Source organism: Mustela putorius, unplaced genomic scaffold, assembly GCF_011764305.1.
Source record: "Mustela putorius furo isolate JIRA1106 unplaced genomic scaffold, ASM1176430v1.1 tig00000127_pilon_pilon_pilon, whole genome shotgun sequence".
Lineage (NCBI taxonomy): Eukaryota > Metazoa > Chordata > Mammalia > Carnivora > Mustelidae > Mustela > Mustela putorius.
The window spans coordinates 3,965,376-3,986,618 of record NW_025421288.1 but is presented as its reverse complement, the minus strand read 5'-3'; the positions used below and the strand labels follow the sequence as shown (position 1 = coordinate 3,986,618).

The window sequence follows — 21,243 nt, the reverse complement described above, 5'->3', positions numbered from 1 at the left end:
GACACTGGGCTGGGAGGGCAGATGTGGAATTGATACTTTGTCATGTTTCAGCTGTGTGATTTAGGTTCCATAAACATCTCTCAACTTCCAATTCTTTCTCTGTACAAGAGGGAAGCTAACAGTTATCACTATCACTCTGTGCCAGGCACTGCTCTGAGCCTTTTACATACAGGAACTCATGTAATCCTTTCAGAGTCCCAGTGACGTGGCTACCATTGTTCCTTCAAATTAACAGAGAAATTCAAACACAAAGAGGTGATGCAGTCTGCCCACGGTCACATGGCTACCAAGTGGCAGCGCTGGGATTTGAACTTAGGTAGGGTGGCTCCCTAGTCCGTGCTTTTCTTTTGTCCTCCATTTCTCAGTAGCAGCTCTATCCCAGGGAGATGTCTTGCAGGTAATGTGCTTGGTGCATATGTGGTACCCTGTCAAGGCACAAAAGTCGGCGGTGGTTATGAATGTTCATGGTATTATCGTCATCCTGAGAAGCCTGGCTCATCAGCATCACCATTTCATTCTTGGCGAAGATGAGTACAAACTGTTCGTTCCCCTTTTTCTTTAAACGATTCTATGTAATATTCCCATTTCAAATGTATCTGGGCCCATCTCAAATATAATTTGTTTCCTGGATTTGTTTCTTTGCAGCCAAGGGAGTCTTACACTTTCCTTCTAGGAAATCACTTTAGACTGATGCTCTGCTCCTAGCACTTGATGGCAGATGCAAATCTATCTGTACTCCGAAAATGCTGCTGATCATCTAGGTTTGAACTCAGTCCCTGAAGCTCCAGTGCTTTGTTCAATATCCGCTGGGGCCCTGAGAATGATACAGAGCATTTAAACTGATGCTGTCTGTTCAGATGTTTTATACCCTGTCTCTGGGCTCTAAGGTTTGGGTTGTTTCCTGACATTATGAATCTGTTTGTATATTTGCTTCCCCCTTCCTCCTTCCAACTTACTCATCAGGGTTTTCTGAATTACTGGTTGTTTGTATTCTTTTTTCTTTTTCTTTTTTTTTTCCTCATATAATTGAGACAGCCTCTCTGCTACTTGGGTCTTGCTGAGCATAGCTGTAGTTCAAGTAAAAAAAAGAAATAAGAGAGAGAGAGAGAAGTTATTCTAGAATGCTCTTTTGTTCTCTCTCCTCATATCAAATACATCAGCAAGTCCCACTGACTCTGCCTCTAAATTCTGTCCTCAGCTTGTCTCCTTTTCTACCACCAACACTGGTACCCGCTAGAATAGCTTTCAACCAGACTCATGCAGGAGGTCCCTTGCGGGTTCCTAGCTTACATTCCTTCCCAACTGTTGAGCAGTACCCATACAGCATCTAGAATGGCCTTTGAAAGTGTAATCAGAACATGTCACTCCCTTGCTTAAAACCCTCCAGTGCTTCACCATGGCAATCACATTAAATGTGAAGTGTGACCAGGGTCCATGACGACCTATATGACCTGGGGCTTCTTATTCAACCTCATCCCCAAACCCTCTTCTTGCTCTGTTCTCTTTGCAGCACTTGTCACCATCTGGAAATTATTTATTTTTCTTGTATATCATTGGATCCGCCTCCCCCAACCCCTATCCCGCCCCCATATAGAGAGTCGGCACCAAGGGACAGGAACTTTATCTCATTCATTGCCATACACCCAGCATGTGAAACATGGGCTTAGCACTTGGAGGAGTGCGATCAATATTTTTGATTGAATGAAGGCATAAACCACTCCTTTATATGGGAATCTAACTCTTAACCAGCTAAGAGTCCTGTATCAACGATTTCCATGGTTTTGGCTTTTCATTTATATACACAGGGATCTCTTTGGAATGCTGGCTCAGCTATAGGAATAGAAGGCTCCATTTTATAAAAATCAGCCACATTATTATGTATTGTCTAGAACTCCATGCTGTGTACTCCCAAATGACTCCATGAGGTAAGTGTAAAGATGGGGGGGGGACCCCATTTGATAATATTCTTTTTTTTCTCTAACTCTTTTGTAGTTGCTTTTAAAATCTATGATCTCTGCCTTCCGTGGTGAGTGGGCTGGGGATAATGGCCAGAGACACAAAGTAGCCAATATTTTCTCCACAGGTAACCTCTTAACCACCATCCATGGGAAGTAGCTCTTTTCCATCACTCCCTCTTATCCCTCTAATGATGAACCTATCTTGTAGCAGTGACTTCGGATAGACATTCTGAACTCTGAATGCACAGGTCAACTCTTTATCTTGGTTGTATTTTTTCTTTGTTTCCTTAACTCTCATCACAATGATCATATCAATGAGGAAGCTCATTCCTTTCGTGGGTTCATTGTTGCATTATTGTCTGTGTGTTTCAAACAGTTTTGGTCCCAGCCCAAATTGACCCAAGTCAGATTTCTGATGTTTTAATTAATTTTAAAGAAGCTTGTAAGTATAAATGAAAAGGAAGAGAGAGAATACAAAATCGGGAGCATTAGAAAATTGGAAAAGCTAACTATTTCTTGACTTAAATGACAAGAGACAAAATTGGAAAAGGCTTTGAGTAACAGGCTCATGAAAATTTTTCAGTTAAAGTAATTTGGCCAGGGAGAAACAATTAGGAATAGAAATGTTCTTATCTATTGTTTCAGAGAATTGCAAGGTTACCATTAAGAGAGGAGTCACTAAGGATGAGAAAGCAAGGAATCAAGGGCAGCTTGAAAACACCTTTTAAGAAAGAACTTTATCTGTATACTGAAACCTGGAACTTAGTTGAAGCAAACAGAATGAAGGTCTCCAATGTAAGAGGTAAATTGTTAAGAAACTATGAACCTGGATTAAAAAAAATTGACCATTTTTGACCATTGAGACCTAAAACAAATTTCAGGCCAGCATATTTGCACTAGCAGGGAGCTGGTTAAAGGAGATGGGTAATTCCCAAAGACTGCATGTCCCCAGGACCCGCTTTAGATATGGTGGATCATGGAAAAGGGAGGCTCTCCAAGAGGGAAGAGTCAGAAGCTACAGAGAATGACTGACAAAGTTCTTACCAGAAAGCAGAATCTGTGACTAATAAAACAACTTGATCTGCAGTCTTCATAATGCTCTCCCACCAAGATTTCATAATTGCCATGGATCATGACTGCTGTGTGTTTTTGTTTCCCATTTTCCAAACAAGGGTTTTAGCTTGCTGCTACTCTGTTCTTGGGACACCATTGTATATTGGGTAGGCATAAGTGGGTGGGTGGTAAATTTCCTTTTTAGTTCATAGGATGGTAGACCACAAGGAGGCCCAGTGGAGAGTACTACATTACCGGTGATCCTGAGCTTTGAGCTGGATGTGGCAATAAGGTAAGACACGTGTGGGAGGAAGAATGAATGACAGGTATTTGGTGAGGAGCAGAGCAGATGGTGTTTCAGACTGGTGGGGTTTCTGTAACCCTGTTTCCTTTGCCTTCTAGGTACATACTCGTCTACTTCCTTGAAGTTAAATGGAGTCATGAGACTCAGTTCAGGCTGATGAAATATGGCTGGAATTGATGTACTTCCAGATTAGGCCCTCCAAAATCTCCCTTGAGATCTTCCCCAATACAGAGGACCCAGTAGAGGGCTGTGAGGCCTCAGGGATGGCAGAGCCACTAGATGGAAGGAATAACTCATGTGGGGCAGAACCTTGACACGCACTGGTATATGAAATGAGCACAATAAGGCCTCATTTAAGTTAAATAACTCAGGAAATCAACCTTTCTTCTGTTGAGATTTTGGAATCCCCTGTTATCACAATCAGCCTTGACCAAAGCAGTAATCAAAGCTATATGCAATGAAACATGCAGGCTATGTGTTGGTGTAACCTATTAATTACCCTCTAATTTTCTTTCACCAGATGACTGTAGGGGACTTCTGTGACTAAAATTTATTTCTGATTGAGACTGATTTTTTTCTATGTCTTATGGGGTTCTTGTCCCCTGAAGTCAGTTAGTCCCCAGTATCATTGAATGCCTAATCCCAGATCTACTACTTACTAGGTATGCGATCTTGGACATGTATTAATGTGATTGAGCCTCAGTTTCCTTATCTGTAAATGGGTATAATAATAGTACCTATCTTGCGTTGTTGTGAGAATTAAGTGAAACATGGCACCTGGCACATAGCTCAATAAGCTTCTGTCATCATTATTGCTGACATCATAAATTGCTAGGTATTTGCTTGTATATGCTTGGCACTAGGGACAACATTGAAGAAAATATACAAGGTCTGGACTTCTGTGAGGTATCTGCCTATTCCATGACCCTCATGTTTTATTTTGTACTTGTCCAGAATAGTTTCTGTTATGTACTTAATTTTAAGAGAAAGGTTTTGCCTATCTCTAGTCTACTTCAGAAAGCATTGGTTGTGGTTGGGCATGTTCTTTGTCTTTCTGTCTGGGTGTTTGGAGTCAGTATCTGTGTTTCTGTTAGTGGCTTTACGCTCTGAGTGTAGTGTTTGTCTATACCCTGTGGCAAGCGGAGGGGGAGACCCATAGGAAGGCAAAAATCCCTATTGGTGGAAGGAACCACTTCCTGTTTAGAGCCATTTCCTGCTTGGATCCACTTCCTGCTCAGATCTACTTCCTGCATGGATCAACTTCCTGCTCAGAGTCACTTCCTCTTTAGAATATTGAGTTAAAAACCGCTGCCATTGTACTTATAGAAGTATACTTTGCTCCTTTTCTAGGTTCTTTTCTCCCAGGGTATACTGCCCAACCATCTCATTTCCAGTGATGTAAGTAACATTTGCAAGACACAAGATGTTGAAAACCCCTTCCCTTCTTTATTAACCTATGAGGACAGAGACTGAATCTATATCAGTGATGGCATCATCTAGCCCCTACACTACATGCATTTAGATGCCTGGTTTACCTGTATGTCTAAGCAAGGGTCCTTATGCCCACGCAGCTGCTGTGGGCCATCTCCCTGGCACATGCTCCTTAGTGATACTAATTAGGCAGGCACACCCACTTGCTTTGGCATGTTTTAAAGATGACCCAAGCTGCAAACACCAACATGTATAAGACATATGCTCTCTTCTTTGTGTAAATTCAGGCACCAAAATATGCCTACACATAGGGGTGTGTGCATACAGACACATGCGTATTCTTTTTTGCCTGGTAGAAATAAGCTTCTGTGATGTTCCTTCTACTCCCACACATGCCCCTCCATGGCTGGCACATCTCCTAATTATTCCCATCTACTCCCTCCCCATAGACCTTTTGTGTGTATATTTTGGCAGACGTTCTCTTGATTCTTCCTAGTTTCTCTCTCTCTTTTTCCCCACTCTCCCTCCCTCTCCCTCCTCTTCACAACTCCTTAGAAAATTTGTTAAACTATACACTCTTTATTATTAATGTACATTTATGAAAAATTCTCACTGTTACAAAAGTGCATGGTTAGAAAATCATCTCCGTACAAAGATTGGCATCTTCCCTTTCCCCACCCCTCCCTAACCCTCCCACCCCCAGACATCAGCATTCCACAGGACAATGCTTAGAAAAACTGAGAGCTCAGTGGATCCAGAGCTCTTGACCGAGTGCTATGGCAAACATGATGGTGATTTACACAGGACCTTTCAACTTGCCTCCTTCACTTCCCTTTTGCCTCCTTCTGAGGTGGGTAGAGCAGACAAGTTTCTCTAGTTCAGGAAATCGTTCTTCTGTGGAATGGGTAAAGACATCTCCTTATTCTCTTCCAGAGCTGAAAAGGATGTCAGAGCAATATCACTGAAGACATCTATAAGGAAAATGAAGGTTTTAGGTCTTTCCTGATGGTTGAAGAGAAATACCTTCCTTAGTCTATTCAAATTGCATATACCATCTTCCTTGAAAGGAGCTAGCAAACTCTATAGCAACTCTGGGGACTTATTTGTGTAGGATTTCCTGGTAATCCCAATGGGAATGGAGAAACAGGTGAGGGTTTGTCTGAGGGCGACCAGAAGCAACTGGTCCAGAGTGGTGTGGTGCACCCTGTTGGTTAGCTAAACTTTGATATCCTCGGGCCCAGTATGAAGGATGCTTCTGTGGTAGGACAATTCTCTGAGGGACAGGGAATGGAGGGAAGCAGTCAGACTGTTGCTAGGTTGCCTCAGCCACATATTTCTTCCTTTTTATATTTTTCTGAGCAGCTATCCCTAACCCAACCCTAATGGGATTCCACCTTAGTTTATCAAGTGATGCAGTAAACAGATGGCTGAGTTTACTGTGTTAGAGAACTGAACTCAAGTCCAGAGAAGTTGGCCCCATGTCAGTAGATACACAGTGTACATGGAACCTCATGAACAGACATATGGACTCAGAGATATCCCAACACTTACATTTAACTAGTCTGGAAAACACGTAGTCAAGATTTGTAGGAATACCATCATGGTTTCTTGGTTAGCAGGGTTGTGTGCACTTTTACAACTAGCGCAGTTATATTTCTTCTATAAAAGTGTGCTTCTAGAAGCTTGCTTCTGATAGCCTGCACAAGATGGTGGTGGTAGTTGTGGGCGACATAGGATTCCTTGGCAGGCAAGGAGTTTTATCATTGTGCTTTAAGTTAACTGAGGACCTTCTAGCAGCTGGAGAAGAATCTGTTCTTTAAATGTCATGTATCCTACTCAGAAAGGTTTTCCATTAATGGGGACTAAATAGTCTCATTAGAAAGGACATTTGAATTCAAGGGGCATTTGGTGTCTTGTTTGATTCTAGTTCTATGCAAAAAGATACATATCTTAAAATATATTAACTGTATTTCAGCAAATAAGAGTCTCTAGGAGATTATAATAGATGTATATGGTGGCCCTCTCTGGGAAGCTATTTGCATCAAGACTATTATTTCTAGAAGTTGTTCTCCAAATACATTAGGTTGTTAGCTTGACTGGGGAAGAGCAGCCTGAATATAGTGGAAGAAGAGAGCAGGTATGGTCCTGGTCCAGATGTCACAGGAGCAGGCTCTTGCCCAAATGTTGTTAGTGAGATGCAGGGGATAACAAGGTTCAAGTACCCCAGGTCCAGCAGTTTCTGGGTGCTCTTTTGGTTGCCTAGCTCAGGGAAGCATGAGTAAGTGGAGACTTGGTGGAAGTTGACATGTTATTTTCCTTTATTCCTTTTCCAGGAGAATGGGATGATGCAAAATTGTTGGAGCTGGTGGGCAAGGTAGAAAGCTCCCATTTTAATTTTTATCCTGGCCAGCCTTACCAACATGTTGGACTGTGCCTTAATGTTTTCCCCTCTCCTGCTGAGGTTCTCACCCCACAGCTCTCCTGCACCCTTTGTATCTCTTGAAACACAATACAGCAGAGCTTGAGTAGGAGGGGTTAGCACAGCTTCCTCTCTTGTTTCCCAAAGAACTTCTTTTTTGCATGACTGCCGCCATAGCCACTAGTTCTAATGTGTTATTTATCCTTTGCAAGGCAGATGACTCCTATTCAGGTGCTATTTGTGCTGCTTCTCTGTTTCAGAGGCTGCGATTTGCTCTAGGGTGAGGGCATCTGGATTTGTGCAGCAGCTGGTTTACTGCCTTTTATTTAGAGGACCTACGGGACATTTATGGCTGCTGAATCCAAGAGGCCCACTACCCAGCCATCATGGGCTTTCTTTTCCCCAAGCACCTGGCAAAGCTGGAGAGAGAACCGAGTTGAAGTTGAGTCCCACCTTTACTGCTTTGGCAAGCCATGCCTGCTCTTGAGTCTGTATTTTCCAACCTGTAAAATAGGAGTAATTATGTTTGGTTTGCCTCCCACACAGGGTCGTGAAGAGTCCAGAATGATGCTAACAGCATGTTAGGAGCTGTCCAGTGCTGAACAAATACAGGGAAGGAGGCTGATAAGGCTGATGACGAGGATGAAGAGGACAGCAGCAATGATGATAATACTGCTTTGCACATGGAGTTGCTTGCTTTTTGATGGACTGACTAGACACAGTTTCCCTAAATGGAGTTGCCTATCGCTTTCCTTCTAGAGTTTACCCAGATAACCTTGGGTAAGATACCTAGCTCTCTACAATTAATTCATCTGTAAAATGGGAATAATAAAGACCGCCAGGCAGTGTTGCTATGAGAATTGAAATAGGTGAGTCAGTAGTTTTAAAAGTGCCCCAAAGAGTGCCTGGTCGTTATTGGGAGCACTTACTCATCAGCACTACTGGAACTCAAACTTACGTAACTTTAGAGGGACTGTGATGTTCCCCAGCTTGGATAGGGTAGAAAGAGCACAGACTTTATTTTGCTTGTTAAGCAACATGTCACTAAATTTAAACTCTCTTTGAGCCTTTGTTTTCTCATCTATACAATGGGAACAGCAATGCTTACCTCACAAGAATGTGTGGATTAAAATGGAATTATCTGTGGAGAGAGCTTATCACAGTGCCTGACACTGGCAAGTGTTTGGTAATAAATAGCTCTCATACCCTGATGCTTAAATGAGTGAATTCCTTGGAAGAAAGAGAAAATCTCCTACTGTCATAACTGTGGTGGCCTCCTCCTCCTTCAGTCTTGGCTACCCTCATGCTACAGTGCACTTTTCTGGTGAGATCCTTTGGCGTGAGCACCGTGGCAAGAACAGTCACAAGATTAGGAGTTCCAAGGTGCTAAGACTCTTGCTGCCTCATTGCTGGACCTCTTGCTTCCCTCTTCTGAAACCAAAGCTTGAGTGAGAAGCAGGAGACAAGGGTAGGTACTTCAGTTTGGTACTTGGACCTCACGGGCAGGCTGCACTTGGTGGATGTAGTATGGAGGCAGTCAGTAGGAGGTGGTCTCACCTGGTAGCCCCTGGCAGGAGGCCTAGGGGACGGGCACAGAGGTGTTCTCTCCCTCTGGAGGCAGTGGTGGGCAACTCCAAGAGCTGAAAGATTGGGTGTCAGAGGGAAGTTTTGGTCCTGTGCCACACCTGCTCTATACACTTAAGTCACAAGGATTGGTCACTGTTCTCAACACACCATGCATATTTTGGCCTCTGTCATTTGCTCATGTCTACCCTTCATTGTCTACCTGACAAAGCAGACAGTTTTTGATGACTCAGTTCACAAATTGCATCCATTCTTGTAATCCTCTTGGACTTTTCTAAGCATAGTTGATGATCGCTCCTCTGGGCTTTCATAACTATGTGCTGAGAGTGTTGACAAATTGTCTTAAAGGGAATAGTTTTTGAATCTCTCTCCTCCATTAGAGGTAAAAGCCTTAGGACAGAGTCATTGGACATTTCCAATTCTGCCACAGTGTCTGGCCCATAGTTGAAGATCACACAAATGTAGTTTCCTGACCTTGTTTGGGTCATGACAGAGGTGACCAGGGCACCAAGAGCCAGACTGAGCAGTGTCTGGGGGCCAGCTGCATGGAGGGACGTCAGGCGCCCACATCAAATCTCTTCCTCTTCACTGGCCTTGCTCCAACGGTGGCAGCAGTTGGCTGTGATGCCCAGGAGGAAGTTGGTGGCCACAGAGGCAATGGAGACCACGAAGCCCACAAATGCGATGAAGAGGTAATCATCCAGGGTCAGAGTCAGGTGACAGGCCTTGAAGCTCTCCTCAGTGAGGGAGAAGAGTGGGGCACCCTCAACTTCAGGGGGACCCCGGCACTCAGCCAGCTGAGAATCTGCAACACAGAACGCGGAAATGGTGAGGGGCCGGGGAGAAAGAGAGTGGAATGGATAGTCCTCCACACTTCCCAAGAGAATTTGAGATTTTTATTTTTAATTGAGTTTCTTCTATGTGTCAAAAATTTTACTTACCTTCATTACTCTCTTCAACAACCCTTGAATCAAGTTTTTTTTTTATACCAGTTTTTATGGCCGTGGAGATCGCTGCTCAGGGAGTTTAGTTACTTGCCTCTCAGGTCCAGTAGTCATTGCTGATGGTAGATCTGGGGCTTTCATGGGGATATCATCATCTCTTACAATAACCTCCTAACTGGTTTATGGCTTCTGCCTTGAAACCATCTTGACACAGTTCACTCAGTATTTTTCATACCTGAAGTCCTGTCATGTACTCTGTGCTTGAAGCCCTCCCCTGACTTCTTACCTTCCCATGGAATGAAAGCCAAGGTCCTACCTGTGGTCCTCACTTCTCATCTCTATCCCTTTTCTCCTTGTTCACTCTGCTCCATCTACACACACCTTCTGATCATTCTTCCATCACCATAAGACCATCCCTTTTCAGGGTGTAGAGGGAGAGCTATTGTATTTGTCTCATTTATCCCCTGAATCTCAACACAGCTCCATCCCTTCCTTCCTTGGGGACTTTGCTCAAATATCACTTTATTAATAGGGTCTTTCTAAATGATTGTTTATAACATAGTAACTCCATATCACCTTTCTCTGGGCGTTCCCCACTCTGCTTAATTTTTCTCCATTGTATTTTATCATGTCTTACAGTTTCTTTACTCTCCGTCTCCTCCCCCTTAAATATAAGTTTTCCCTAGTCTCTGAACAGTTTCCTATCTGTAAAAGTGTTCAATGAAACGTTGTTAACAGAATGTGTGGATGGATGACTCTGTCCAACTTTGAAGGACTGTTTTTTTCTACTATCTCATGTGGGTTTTCAGATATGAAGAGTATAAGGTTATGAGCATGGGCTGTGAAAATATTGGTCTGGGTTCAAATCCCCTTTCTACCCCACGCTGGTTGTGTGATTGTGGGTGAGTTACTTAAACCTTCTCTGTCTTGCTTTCTTCATCTGTAAAATGAGGATAATAAGAGTAGCTATTGCATTGGGTTGTAGTGAGGACTCAATGAATTAATATATATAAATAATATATTCTTTGTGGATACTAAGTACCATGTAAGTGTGTGCTTTTGTTGTTATCCTAAGCTTGTCTCTTGGACAGGTCAGTGACCCTACAGATTCTGCAATTCTGCACATAGACTTCTGTAGGAAGGAGGTCTTTTCTCCATCACTGATGGTCTCTCCTCACCCTTCCAGGGTCACTTGCATGAAGGTTGTCAATGGTTTCATCTTACTCTGCCTTGGAGGTGAGTGTGGCGTTCAGGCCGTGGTTCTGCCATTCAGTTCCAAGCACAGGCTTTCCAGCAGGCAGTCATTTCTTTTCTCAGTGGATAAACATTAATCAAACTCTCACCATGGGCAATTTTTTTTTTTAAACCTTTCTGGCTCTCATGCTTTCTGTCCATAAGAAGGGGATAATTCAACCTAAATTATCTAAGGGAGTCATTATGAAGAAGTTTTCTGAATGAGGAGGTACATAAATGCCATTTATTCATCCTGTAGTTTTTGAGGACAAAGAATAAAATGATAGATTTGATTGATCCTTTTGACAAATGGATGAACATCATTGTCCTTAGAAATGAAGAGTCATTTTTGGGAAGAAGAAGCAGTCTGCTCCAAATTCCAGGTGGAGAGAGTCCCTGTAGGCTACAAGTGCAGTTCTCCAGACCTTGCTCAGGACAAGATCGTGTCTAGAGTTAACCATCAAGGGCTCTCCACTTGGAGCTGAAGACGCTGAACTCCAAATTCTATTATGTGCATGGACTAGGGTGGTGGTGAGACCATGTGACACTGGAGAAAGTGAGGAAACTGAGGGAAATTCGTATGGATCCAGCAGAGGAGGCTCGGAGGGCAGCTGGCAGGACCATGAGAGGATTTCGGATCAGAGTCCGAAGGATAATGAGCCCCTCTGGTAAGTCAAGGGACCAGTTGTGAGGTTGAGTTAGATCCCAAGGGTATCCTTATGTCCCCCTTTGTTGGGGTTTGTCCCAAAACTGTGGATAATAGTGGGAGAAGAAAAAGATGACAAAGGGAAAATGATCGCTTGGTCCTACTCACACTGGCAAGTTCTTTACACCCAAGAGGAACTGTCCTGGAGAGTACAATGTGGTGAAAAGTACAGTCTGTGGAGAAAAGGGGACCTAGGTTTCTAGCGTGGCCACTGGGAAGTTACTTTCCCCCTCTGGAACTCGGGTCCCTTATCTGCACTGTCGTAAGGCAGCACAGATGGGATCTTGGAACCCTCTCCTGCTTGATGGGAGACTGCGCTTCTTCTGAAGGGCAGCTGGGGGGACACCTGGGTGGCTCAGTTGGTAGGACGACTGCCTTCAGCTCAGGTCATGATCCCGGAGTCCCGGGATCGAGTCCCGCATCGGGCTCCCAGCTCCATGGGGAGTCTGCTTCTCCCTCTGACCTTCTCCTCGCTCATGCTCTCTCTCACTGTCTCTCTCTCTCAAATAAATAAATAAAATCTTAAAAAAAAAATCTTTGAAGGGCAGCTGGGGCCTCAGAGATCACAGGAAAGAGGGAGCCCTGGGAGTCATGGAAGTTGTGCTCCGGAATTCCCTTTCCGTACACAGAGCACAGGAGAGAGGAGGGGACGTGCCACCTGCCAAGGGTGAGCAGGTAGGGAGACCACCCCAGGCAGTTTCCCCTTATGCCCCCTAGCATTGCCCCATCTCGTGCCCAGCTATTTTGGTCCCAGAGAACTTCCTCCCACAGGTGTGTAGAAACAGTAGAATCGTGACCCACAATCCCCCCATTCCTCAAACTATTTTGGTCTTGGGCTCCCCACTCAGTCCTCTTCTCCCTCCTACTTCATTCAGCATCGCTCCTTTTGAACACACTCTGAGCCAGGCTCTGGGGAAGCCCCTGAGATGGTGCCCTCAGTTACTTCCTGTTGTTCTACTGCTGGAGGCTAGTGCCAAGGCTCAGTGCTGCCACACAAGAAAGCTGGTGACTAAGAGCCACAGCTGAACATGGCCTGCCTCCAGGGGAGGCCATTAAGCCGATGTGATTCAGGCACTCTCAGCTGGGACTGGTTGGTTAAATTGCCACATCCGTTTCTTGTCTCAACTCCCCACCCCATGCCCAAACCTTGCAGAGCTCTACTGAGGGCCTTTGGCCAGTCAGAACTCTGCCCTGACTCTTTTAGCGACCTGACTCTTCAGGATATAGTCAGAAGGTGGCCAGACTGCCAGGGTTTGAATCCTAACTCCAACACTTAGGGACTGTGCAGCTTTGGGCAGGTTACTGAGCCTCTTTGTTCCTTGGCTTCCTTCACTATAGAGTAGTGGGTCTCATCATGGTTCTTAATGAGAATGAGATAAGCTAAATATGAAATATGACTAAGATAAAGCACAATAGTAAATACTAAATAGTAAGTACTAAAATAAAGAGTGTTAGCCATTTCTATTTTCTTTTGAGTTTTCCCAGCACTCAGAACACTTAAAAGGCAGAGAGTAGAGTAGAGTAGAATGGGGTTTAGAAGCCAAGTGAACTTGGGTTTTATCCACGGCTCTGCTACTTTCTGAATGAGTGACCCTGGACAAGTCTTTTCATTGTCCCAGATCTCAGCTTCTTCCCCTGACAGATGGGGGTCATAAAAGCAGGGGAGATAATGTGTGCCAAGTTCTGAGGTCAGGGTGAGAGCTCAGCACACACGGTCTCTTATTAACGACTCTTCTTTACTATCTGTCTGCCTCCTTAGGTCCTAAGTGCCACAGAGGCAAGGGCACGGTGTATTTCTCTGATGAGTGGGTCTGCAGTGTCCAGCACACACAAAACACCTCATGGACGAACCCGGTAGAGTGAAAGGGCTGGGGCACCCAGAGGCCAGTGTAGACCGTGTCATGCTCTGGCTGCAAAAAGCTCTTGGTCCCTCCCTGTTTTTTGGAGCCTTTGCTGCAGTGAGGCAAGACCCTCTGAACCCCCACCCCCCAACCCCTGGGCCATCTAGTCCTACCTGCCTGCCTCACCTGCTGTGCAGCGTTGGATCCTGTTCCGCAGCCACTTCAGCAGAGGCTCCATGGTGCAGCCGCACACCCAAGGGTTGCCGCCGATCTGCAGGGTCACCAGCCCCGGCAGGCCCTCAAGGGCCTCGAGGCTGAGGAAGGCCAGGCCCCCGTAGCTGAGGTCCAGATCTCGGAGCTGCACCAGGCCCTGGAAAGCCTGGGGGTGCACCCTGCGCAGCCATGGATTGTGGCTCAGGTCAATGTGCACCAGGCCATGGGCTTCCTGGAACATATCAGCGGGCACATGGCTGAGGTTGTTGTAGCTCAGATCCAGGTGGGCCAAGCGCTTGGCGTGGAGGAAGAGGCCCGGCGGCAGCTCCGTCAAGGAGTTGTTGCGCAGATCCAGAACCCGGAGCTCCATGTAGCACGTGAGGTAGCCGGGCGGCACGGTTGCGATGCGGTTGTGGGCCAGGCTGAGGTTGCGGGTGTCCATTGGCAGGTCTGGGGGCACGGAGAAGAGCCGCTGGCTGCTGCAGTCCACCACCTGGTTATGGCACGTACAAAGGACGGGGCAGCTGGTGCCAGCGTCCGAGCGCATCACCCCGGCTGCCAAGAGGAGGGAGACCAGCAGCATGGCTGGGTGGGGGGGCCCAGGCCAGGGCAGCTGGGACCAGGTGTCACCCATCTTAGGGAGCTGGCAACAGCAGGGCTGTAGGGAGCCCACTGGGACTGAGGCTATGTCCATGAATCAAGAGTCAGTGGCTCAGAAAGACAGCTACATCAGGGCCAGAGTCCTGGAAGGTGGGGCTTCTGGGCACGTGGTATCATGTCTCAAGCCTTTCCCCAGAGCCTCTAAGCACCAGAGGGATCCCTAGGTGAGATCCCCAGGAAGCCCCCTTTGGAGCCTAGGGGAGAGTAAATCCAGCTGAGGTCTCTCGGGGTCTGAGAAGATGATCAAAACTTGAGAGAGGAAGGAACTGAGAATGGGGCTGGACCAGCTGCTAGCAGGTCGTGGAAGTGTCCCTGTAGTTCTGTGCTCTTCTCACACATGGCTGCTAGGTGCTTCCTCTCTGTATTACGTTGGAGAGGTGATGGTGGTGGGTGGGGGGCAGAAGGACAGGAAAGGTGCCTGTCGAAGGTCCTGGTACATCTAAGAACCCCGAGCCCTGTCCCACGTCTGGGACCAATTAGGAGGCCAGGGCTGCATCTGGGTCTCTAGCATTGGAGGTCTCCGAAGCCATTCCTTCTGGTGGCCCAGGGGGCTCGAGTCCAAGGGGGTCCTGGGGTGGGTGTTTTGGGAAGGGAGCCTGGCGGGGAGTGGGTCTCCATGGGCCTCCTGGAAGCCCGAGTCCTCAGCCTTAGCATCTACTGAAATCCCCAAGAAGGCTCTTCTTTCCCCAGGTTGGGGAGGACCCTGAGGGACACACACTGTTGCCTGCCAAGGCTGGAAAGAGCCATGTGTCCTGGAGGTGCAGGATGGGGGATCAGCTAGGACCGCTTTGGCGACTTCTCCTGAGCCCGTGCCTCTCTCCCAGCCCAGCTCTGTGTTCAGCAGGCGGGGGCAGAATTCCCTCTGTCAACAAGGAAAGCACTCAGGCAGAGATCTCCAGTGCCCTCTCCTCCCCGCTCTCAGGCAGAGATCTCCAGTGCCCTCTCCTCCCCGCCATCCCCTCCTAGTTCCCTGCCCCCTTCTTTGCCACTGGCCATAGAGTTCTCTGCGCACTGTGGGTCAGGTGGGGCAGCAGTGGGCTCAGACCCCACCCTCACGTTGTGGTTGCCCGTCCTCCTCCGGGATTCTGTCCTGGGAGAGATACATTTGCTTCTCCTCCTAGCCTCGCCCCTCAGCACCAAACAGCCCACCCTTGAATAACTCTCTAAGAAAGCAGGCACACAAGCGCAGGTTGCAGGTCGTTTGCAAACCCCTTTTCAGACACAGTTAGCACTCCGTCTCCCTCCCTCGCTCTCTCCCGCATTCTCTCTCTCTCTCTCTCTCTCTCTCACACACACACACACACACACACACACACACACGCACACACGCACACACGCACATACACACATGCATACATTTTTCTCCTGTGAACCCCCCACATTTTGCCCTGCCCTGCACTCACACCTCCCAGTTTCCTGTACAGCTTTCTTCTGTAAACGCTCTTCTGCAGAGCCCCCTTTCCAGTCTGCCCCCCCTCGCCGACTTCCACCCCCCCACACCCTAATCTTTTCTACAAGCACCACACTCTGCCCCCCAGCGTGAGCCCACGCCCACATTCGGTCAGGCAGAGAGACCGATCACACGATGACACACCCGGTGTCTCAGCCCTGCTGTCCACCCGCATCCCCTGTGGCCCCCACATCCTCCGTGGCCCCTGGATGTCCTCACTTGTCCTCCCTCTCCCCTTCGGTCTAGCACTGCCTCCCTTCCCAGCACTTCCAGCCTCCATCCCGCCCACTGGGAAATCACCCAGCTTCTTTATCCAGACCCATTTTTATGAACCCCAGGGTCTCGCCTTGCATTTCCACAGGCTCTCAGGAGCCCACTTACTCTGTTCCAAGGACACAGCCATCAATCTGCAGCAGACATGGGTCTTCCTCCGTCAGGCTGGAATCCCGCTTGCTGCTTCAGGAGAACAGATTGCCTCCCCGGCACTTCCCCTCCCCCGGCCTCTCCTCCTCCATGGCTCCTGGATCCCGGGGCAGCATCCTTGGTGGTTTCCTGTCCTGTGCTCCTGGTGCCTGGCCAGTTCCCCTTTTTTGACTCAAAAGGGGAATCAGAGCGAGGATGCTTAGAAGAAAGTTCACAGAATCCGAATGCTTCTTCCCGAAACTCAGCTGGTGCTGAGGCTGCTCGGATTTGTGGCTTCCGCCAGGTCTTCCCCTCCCTCCGCCTTCCTTTCCTCTCTCCCCCTCCTCTCTCCCTTTTTCGCTCCCTTTTTTTCCTCGAGGGCCAGGTACTGACGTTTCACTGTCTCTTAGCAACTGCCTCCACATCTCTGAGCAACAGGAGAGCTGGCTATGGACCCCACCAAGATGAGAGAGAGGAGAAGGAAGCAGTTGCAGAATTCACAGCCACCTGCTGTGGGGAGGGGGTCCTCATGGTAGGGGAAGTGGGGCCTTAGGGGGAGGAGGCAGGGGGCGGGGCAGGGGCAAAGGCAGTGGAGCAGGCAGGGGGAGAGGGCAAAGGGCCCAGTGGGAGAGGCTGGAGAGGGGGCAATGCAAGCATCTGGAATCTGAGATGGGGGAGGGCCCAACAGAGAAAATAAAGGAGGGTTGGAAAGGGGAAAGGAACTTCTCCAGGGGTAGGGGGAGAAATTGGGGAAGGCATGAAGACATGAATAAGGATGGAAGGAAAGAGGAGAAGTGCTCACTTGATGGGACATAGCTCTTCAGCCCATGTGTAGCATCTGCTTCCCTGAGTCTGCATGTATTTTGGTCACCAGGTACCAGGTGGCTGGATGGACTGGCTCAGGGCTTGTCAGAGACAGTTATGGAAGGTGGGAATTTTTCTGTGTTCCTTAATTGTCTCTAAGTCCTGACCCCACAAGCTCGGAGAGTTTTGGGATGCAAAGGGCCAAGTGACAGGTCTAGGTGAGGTACCTGGGGCTGCAGATACACTCAGTTCTCTTTCTAGGAGAGCAGAAGCTTCCAGAAAACCTTGTAGTTTTGACCTCTTTCTCCAGGTCCCGAGGACTCTGTTGGCCACCCCGTTCTCACTTCTCCACGCTCCCTATCCCCCTCTCCTCACAGACTGACCTCACATGAAGAAAAAGTCATTGCAACATTTCTTTTCTTGATGACCCATGGAATGAATTTCTAGCCACCTTGCCTTTGAAAAACCAGTCTCACCACTTGGTTTGGTCCAAGAGCTGGCTCATGTCTTCATTTTAATAAAATTGTTTATCAAGCACTCACTGTGAGTCGGGTGCTTGGCTACACGATAGGCATATAGCTAGCTGCTAGGATGATGGGTGAAGACTTCATACTTACAGAGGTCACATTAGTCCTTTATGTTCATCTAGTTGATCTGGGGCCTCTTCTGCTTAAGTAATATCTCAAGTCTTTGGGGAAAACCAAAATCGAGGAGCAGAAATCACCTGTTAAGTTGTACAGATTCTAGGCACATACAGAGTCCTCAAAATCATTGTCTTCCCTATCATGATTCTCTTTCCTTTATGATCTTAGGAGTTCTGCTGTTAAGCATTGTCCTCATAATTATGCTCATTTTTAATCTTTCATGTTCTGTGGTGTCTGATGCAGACTAACATGGTAGCCACTTCATTAATATTGATATATTGAATTGGCCAAGGTAAATATGATTTGTGTCTCCCCCTCCCTTATAAAAGGGAATGGTTCTCCAACTCATTTATGAGCTTGGAAATAAAATGTTAATCTTAATGCATAAAACAGAGCAACATTCAGAGGCAAGTAACCCACTGTAAACAAGGACTGTTGGCTTCAGTAAAGCAGAGCTAGCATGATGCATTATTAACATTCACCGAAAAATGAGAGAAGACATAATGGTATCAATAGAGACTAAGAAAGGTAATCAGAACATTTCAATATTTAATGTTGGCACATTAAAGGCACATTAAAAAAAAAAACAAGTGATAGAGAATGGAGGTTTTCTTCCTTTACATAATATGAAATTTATTTTTCCCTTAAGAACAATAATATGAGTAAACAAACATACCTGTGACAGTTTCCTTAAAAAATCCGATCTAGGCAAGAACACCTTGTTATATTTGAAACAACAGTTTTCTAGTCTTTACAATTGGGATAATAATGATGGTATTTAACTCATGGAGGTATTTTATGTTATATGAGTTGTTGTTAATAAGGCACTATGGATGTGTTTGTTAAATGAAGAAATAAAATGAAATACAAGGCAGAGTATAAAATTACTGAAATCATTATGCAGAAGGGAAAACAAATTGCACAGAAGTAGGAAAAGAAAGGAAAATATCCCACTTGCACGTGATTTGAATGTATTCTGGTACAGAATAAGCATCAAAACCTTCAGAAAGCCCTCCACCAACCATTGCACGTAAGACCATTATATATAATATTATATTATATATATATAATATTATATTATATATAATGGTCTTACGTGCAATGGTTGGTGGAGGGCTTTCTGCTAGCTTTATATATATATATATATATATATATATATATATATATATATATAAAGTTAGGATAAATGGGACAGAAATCTTTTAAATGATCTTTTACCCAGAATCATTCTGTAAGTTAAGTATTAAAGCATTGTTTCCCAAACTGGTGTCTCATGGTACACTGTGTGCCATAAGAAAAATGGTTGTTCTCAAATAATTTGAGAAGCATTGAGTTATGGGGCACCTGCATGACTCAGTAGGTTAAGTGTCTGCCTTTGGCTAGTCTCGGCTGGGGTCATGATCCTAGGAGATCAAGCTCAGTGTTGGGCTCTCCGCTCAGCAGGGAGCCTGCGTTTCCCTCTCCCTCTGCCTGCCACTCTGCCTACTTGTGCTCTCTCTCTCTCCATCAAATAAATAAATAAGATCTTAAAAATAAAAAAAAAGAAACATTGAGTTAAACAAAATGAAACCGGTTATTTATTGCCAGATTTCTCAGGACCTTTCATGTCCAAATGGTCATGTGACATCCCAAGGCATAGGACTGGGAAAGAGTAAGAAGCATGGATAATATCCAGTGTTGTTCTCATGCAGTGTTTCTGGTTACTTCCCTTAGCAAGATGACTTTCTTCTACCTAGCAGCCTTGCAGCAGGAGTGATTCAATTTTGAGCCCCAGGAAAATGATAAATTATTACATACCACGGCATTTCGTGGTCTCCTGCGAGTTATTGATACTGTGACTATTCAATCATGGATGTCAAGGATTTACTCTACTGGGAAAAATATGCAGAAATTAATCTTAGAGTTGTAGATACAAATGAATTGAAAAATCATTTTTCTTATTAGGGTTTTTGACATACACGGCAAATGAGTTGAGACAATGACAGAAAATCTTTAAATACATGAGAATAAATGTAATGTGCCACCCGAAAAATGTGTTGAGGGACAATTATGGAACCTCCATAGAATGAAGATACAGGAAGAAATGGAAAGTTAAACTCCTTAGTTGTGGGGAAAGCTTAGAAATAGGAAAGATGACTTTGCATTTTATAGTATAATAATTTAGGGAAGTATTTAGCAGAATATGGTGAACTGGTGGTGGAAGCCCTCTGGGGAAAATAATGCACCGGGATGCACAGAAGAAGTTAATGAAGATGATGATATAATGGGGGAATGCTGAGTAGCAGTGGTGGTGGACTTCCCTAACTAAAACATCAAAATATGTATTGCAAACTGAAAATCAGTCAGTGGCATTACTCAGTATTTGTGCTTTGGAAAATGACCATGGGACCCATCATAAATTGAGGAAGTGATTCTCACTCTCAGAATAGGGAAAATGAAAAATGGGAAATGAAACCACAGTGTTGAAAGTCACCTCCAAGTAAGATATTATTGAGACATTGGTGTTATACATTATTTTTATACATTGAACAAGTTCCAGATGGTTCAAAGAATTAAAGAGAGAAATGAACAATGACAAAATGCAAATCAGGGAGTAAACAGAATAGCACGTTTGTTCCAGCTGTGGAGAGAAGATGTTTTGTCTTTCTGTGTGTCTAGGAAATATGGAGAATGACATTTGTGACAAGATGGCTTCTGACAAACACGTAACATTGAAAGACAATAAGGTTTCCATGAGCAAAAAATGACAAACCAAATTAGAGAGAGAGTAAGCTCAATGGAGAAACAGATTTTGGACAAAAGTAATTTGAAATAATCCATGCAAAATATGTTGAGAAATGCTACAGATATCATTTTATTTATTTTATCTCATTTATTTATTTATTTATTTATTTTTAAAGATTTTTATTTATTTATTTGACAGACAGAGATCACAAGTAGGCAGAGAGGCAGGCAGAGAGAGAGGGAAGCAGGCTCCCTGCTGAGCAGAGAGCCCGATGTGGGGCTCGATCCCAGGACCCTGAGATCATGACCTGAGCCGAAGGCAGAGGCTTAACCCACTGAGCCACCCAGGTGCCCCTATTTATTTTATTTTATAATTTTAAAAATAGATTTATTTATTTATTTGAGAGAAAGAGAGAGAGAGAGAGAGAGAGAGAGAGAGAGCATGCACTAACGAAGGGAGGAGCATAGGAGAAGGAAAGAGAGAAATTCGAGCAGACTCTTTGCTGAGCACAGAACTCAATAGGGGTTTTGTGGGGGGAGGGAGGGGTGCTCCATCTCACAACCCTGAGATCATTACCTAACTGAAGTCAAGAGTTAGACGCTTAACTGACTGAGCCACACAGGCATCTCACAGATATCATTTTAAAATTGATAGAATACATAAATTCCTCTGAGGCAAAAAAAGAATGACATTTGTGACAAGATGGCTTCTGACAATTGTATAACATAATTATATATGTTAATTATATCTCAATAAAAAACAAAATCAAACCCAAAACACCATGCTAGTCAAGATCCTAAAATGGCCCTGTGGTAGGTCAAACAATAGCCCCCAAAGATGTTTTTATTCTAATCTCTGAAACCTGTAAATAT

The 21,243-nt window shown here is 45.4% G+C and overlaps 1 protein-coding gene and 1 long non-coding RNA gene across 2 annotated transcripts; one reads left to right on the top strand and one right to left on the bottom strand.

Moving 5' to 3' along the window:
- Nucleotides 1–7,514: 7,514 nt before the first annotated feature.
- LOC123394899 lies at nucleotides 7,515–8,376 on the top strand. The gene is made up of 2 exons (XR_006609620.1): nucleotides 7,515–7,606; nucleotides 7,712–8,376. It is a non-coding gene; the product is annotated as an uncharacterized LOC123394899 (long non-coding RNA).
- A 116-nt stretch (nucleotides 8,377–8,492) lies between these two features.
- LRRC55 (leucine rich repeat containing 55) lies at nucleotides 8,493–16,710 on the bottom strand. The gene is made up of 3 exons (XM_013048514.2): nucleotides 16,178–16,710; nucleotides 13,660–15,208; nucleotides 8,493–9,554 (listed from the first exon to the last, which is right to left on the bottom strand). Exons 2-3 carry the CDS (start codon nucleotides 14,378–14,380, stop codon nucleotides 9,319–9,321), a joined length of 957 nt encoding a protein of 318 aa, XP_012903968.1. The 5' UTR covers nucleotides 14,381–15,208; nucleotides 16,178–16,710; the 3' UTR covers nucleotides 8,493–9,318.
- Nucleotides 16,711–21,243: the final 4,533 nt, after the last annotated feature.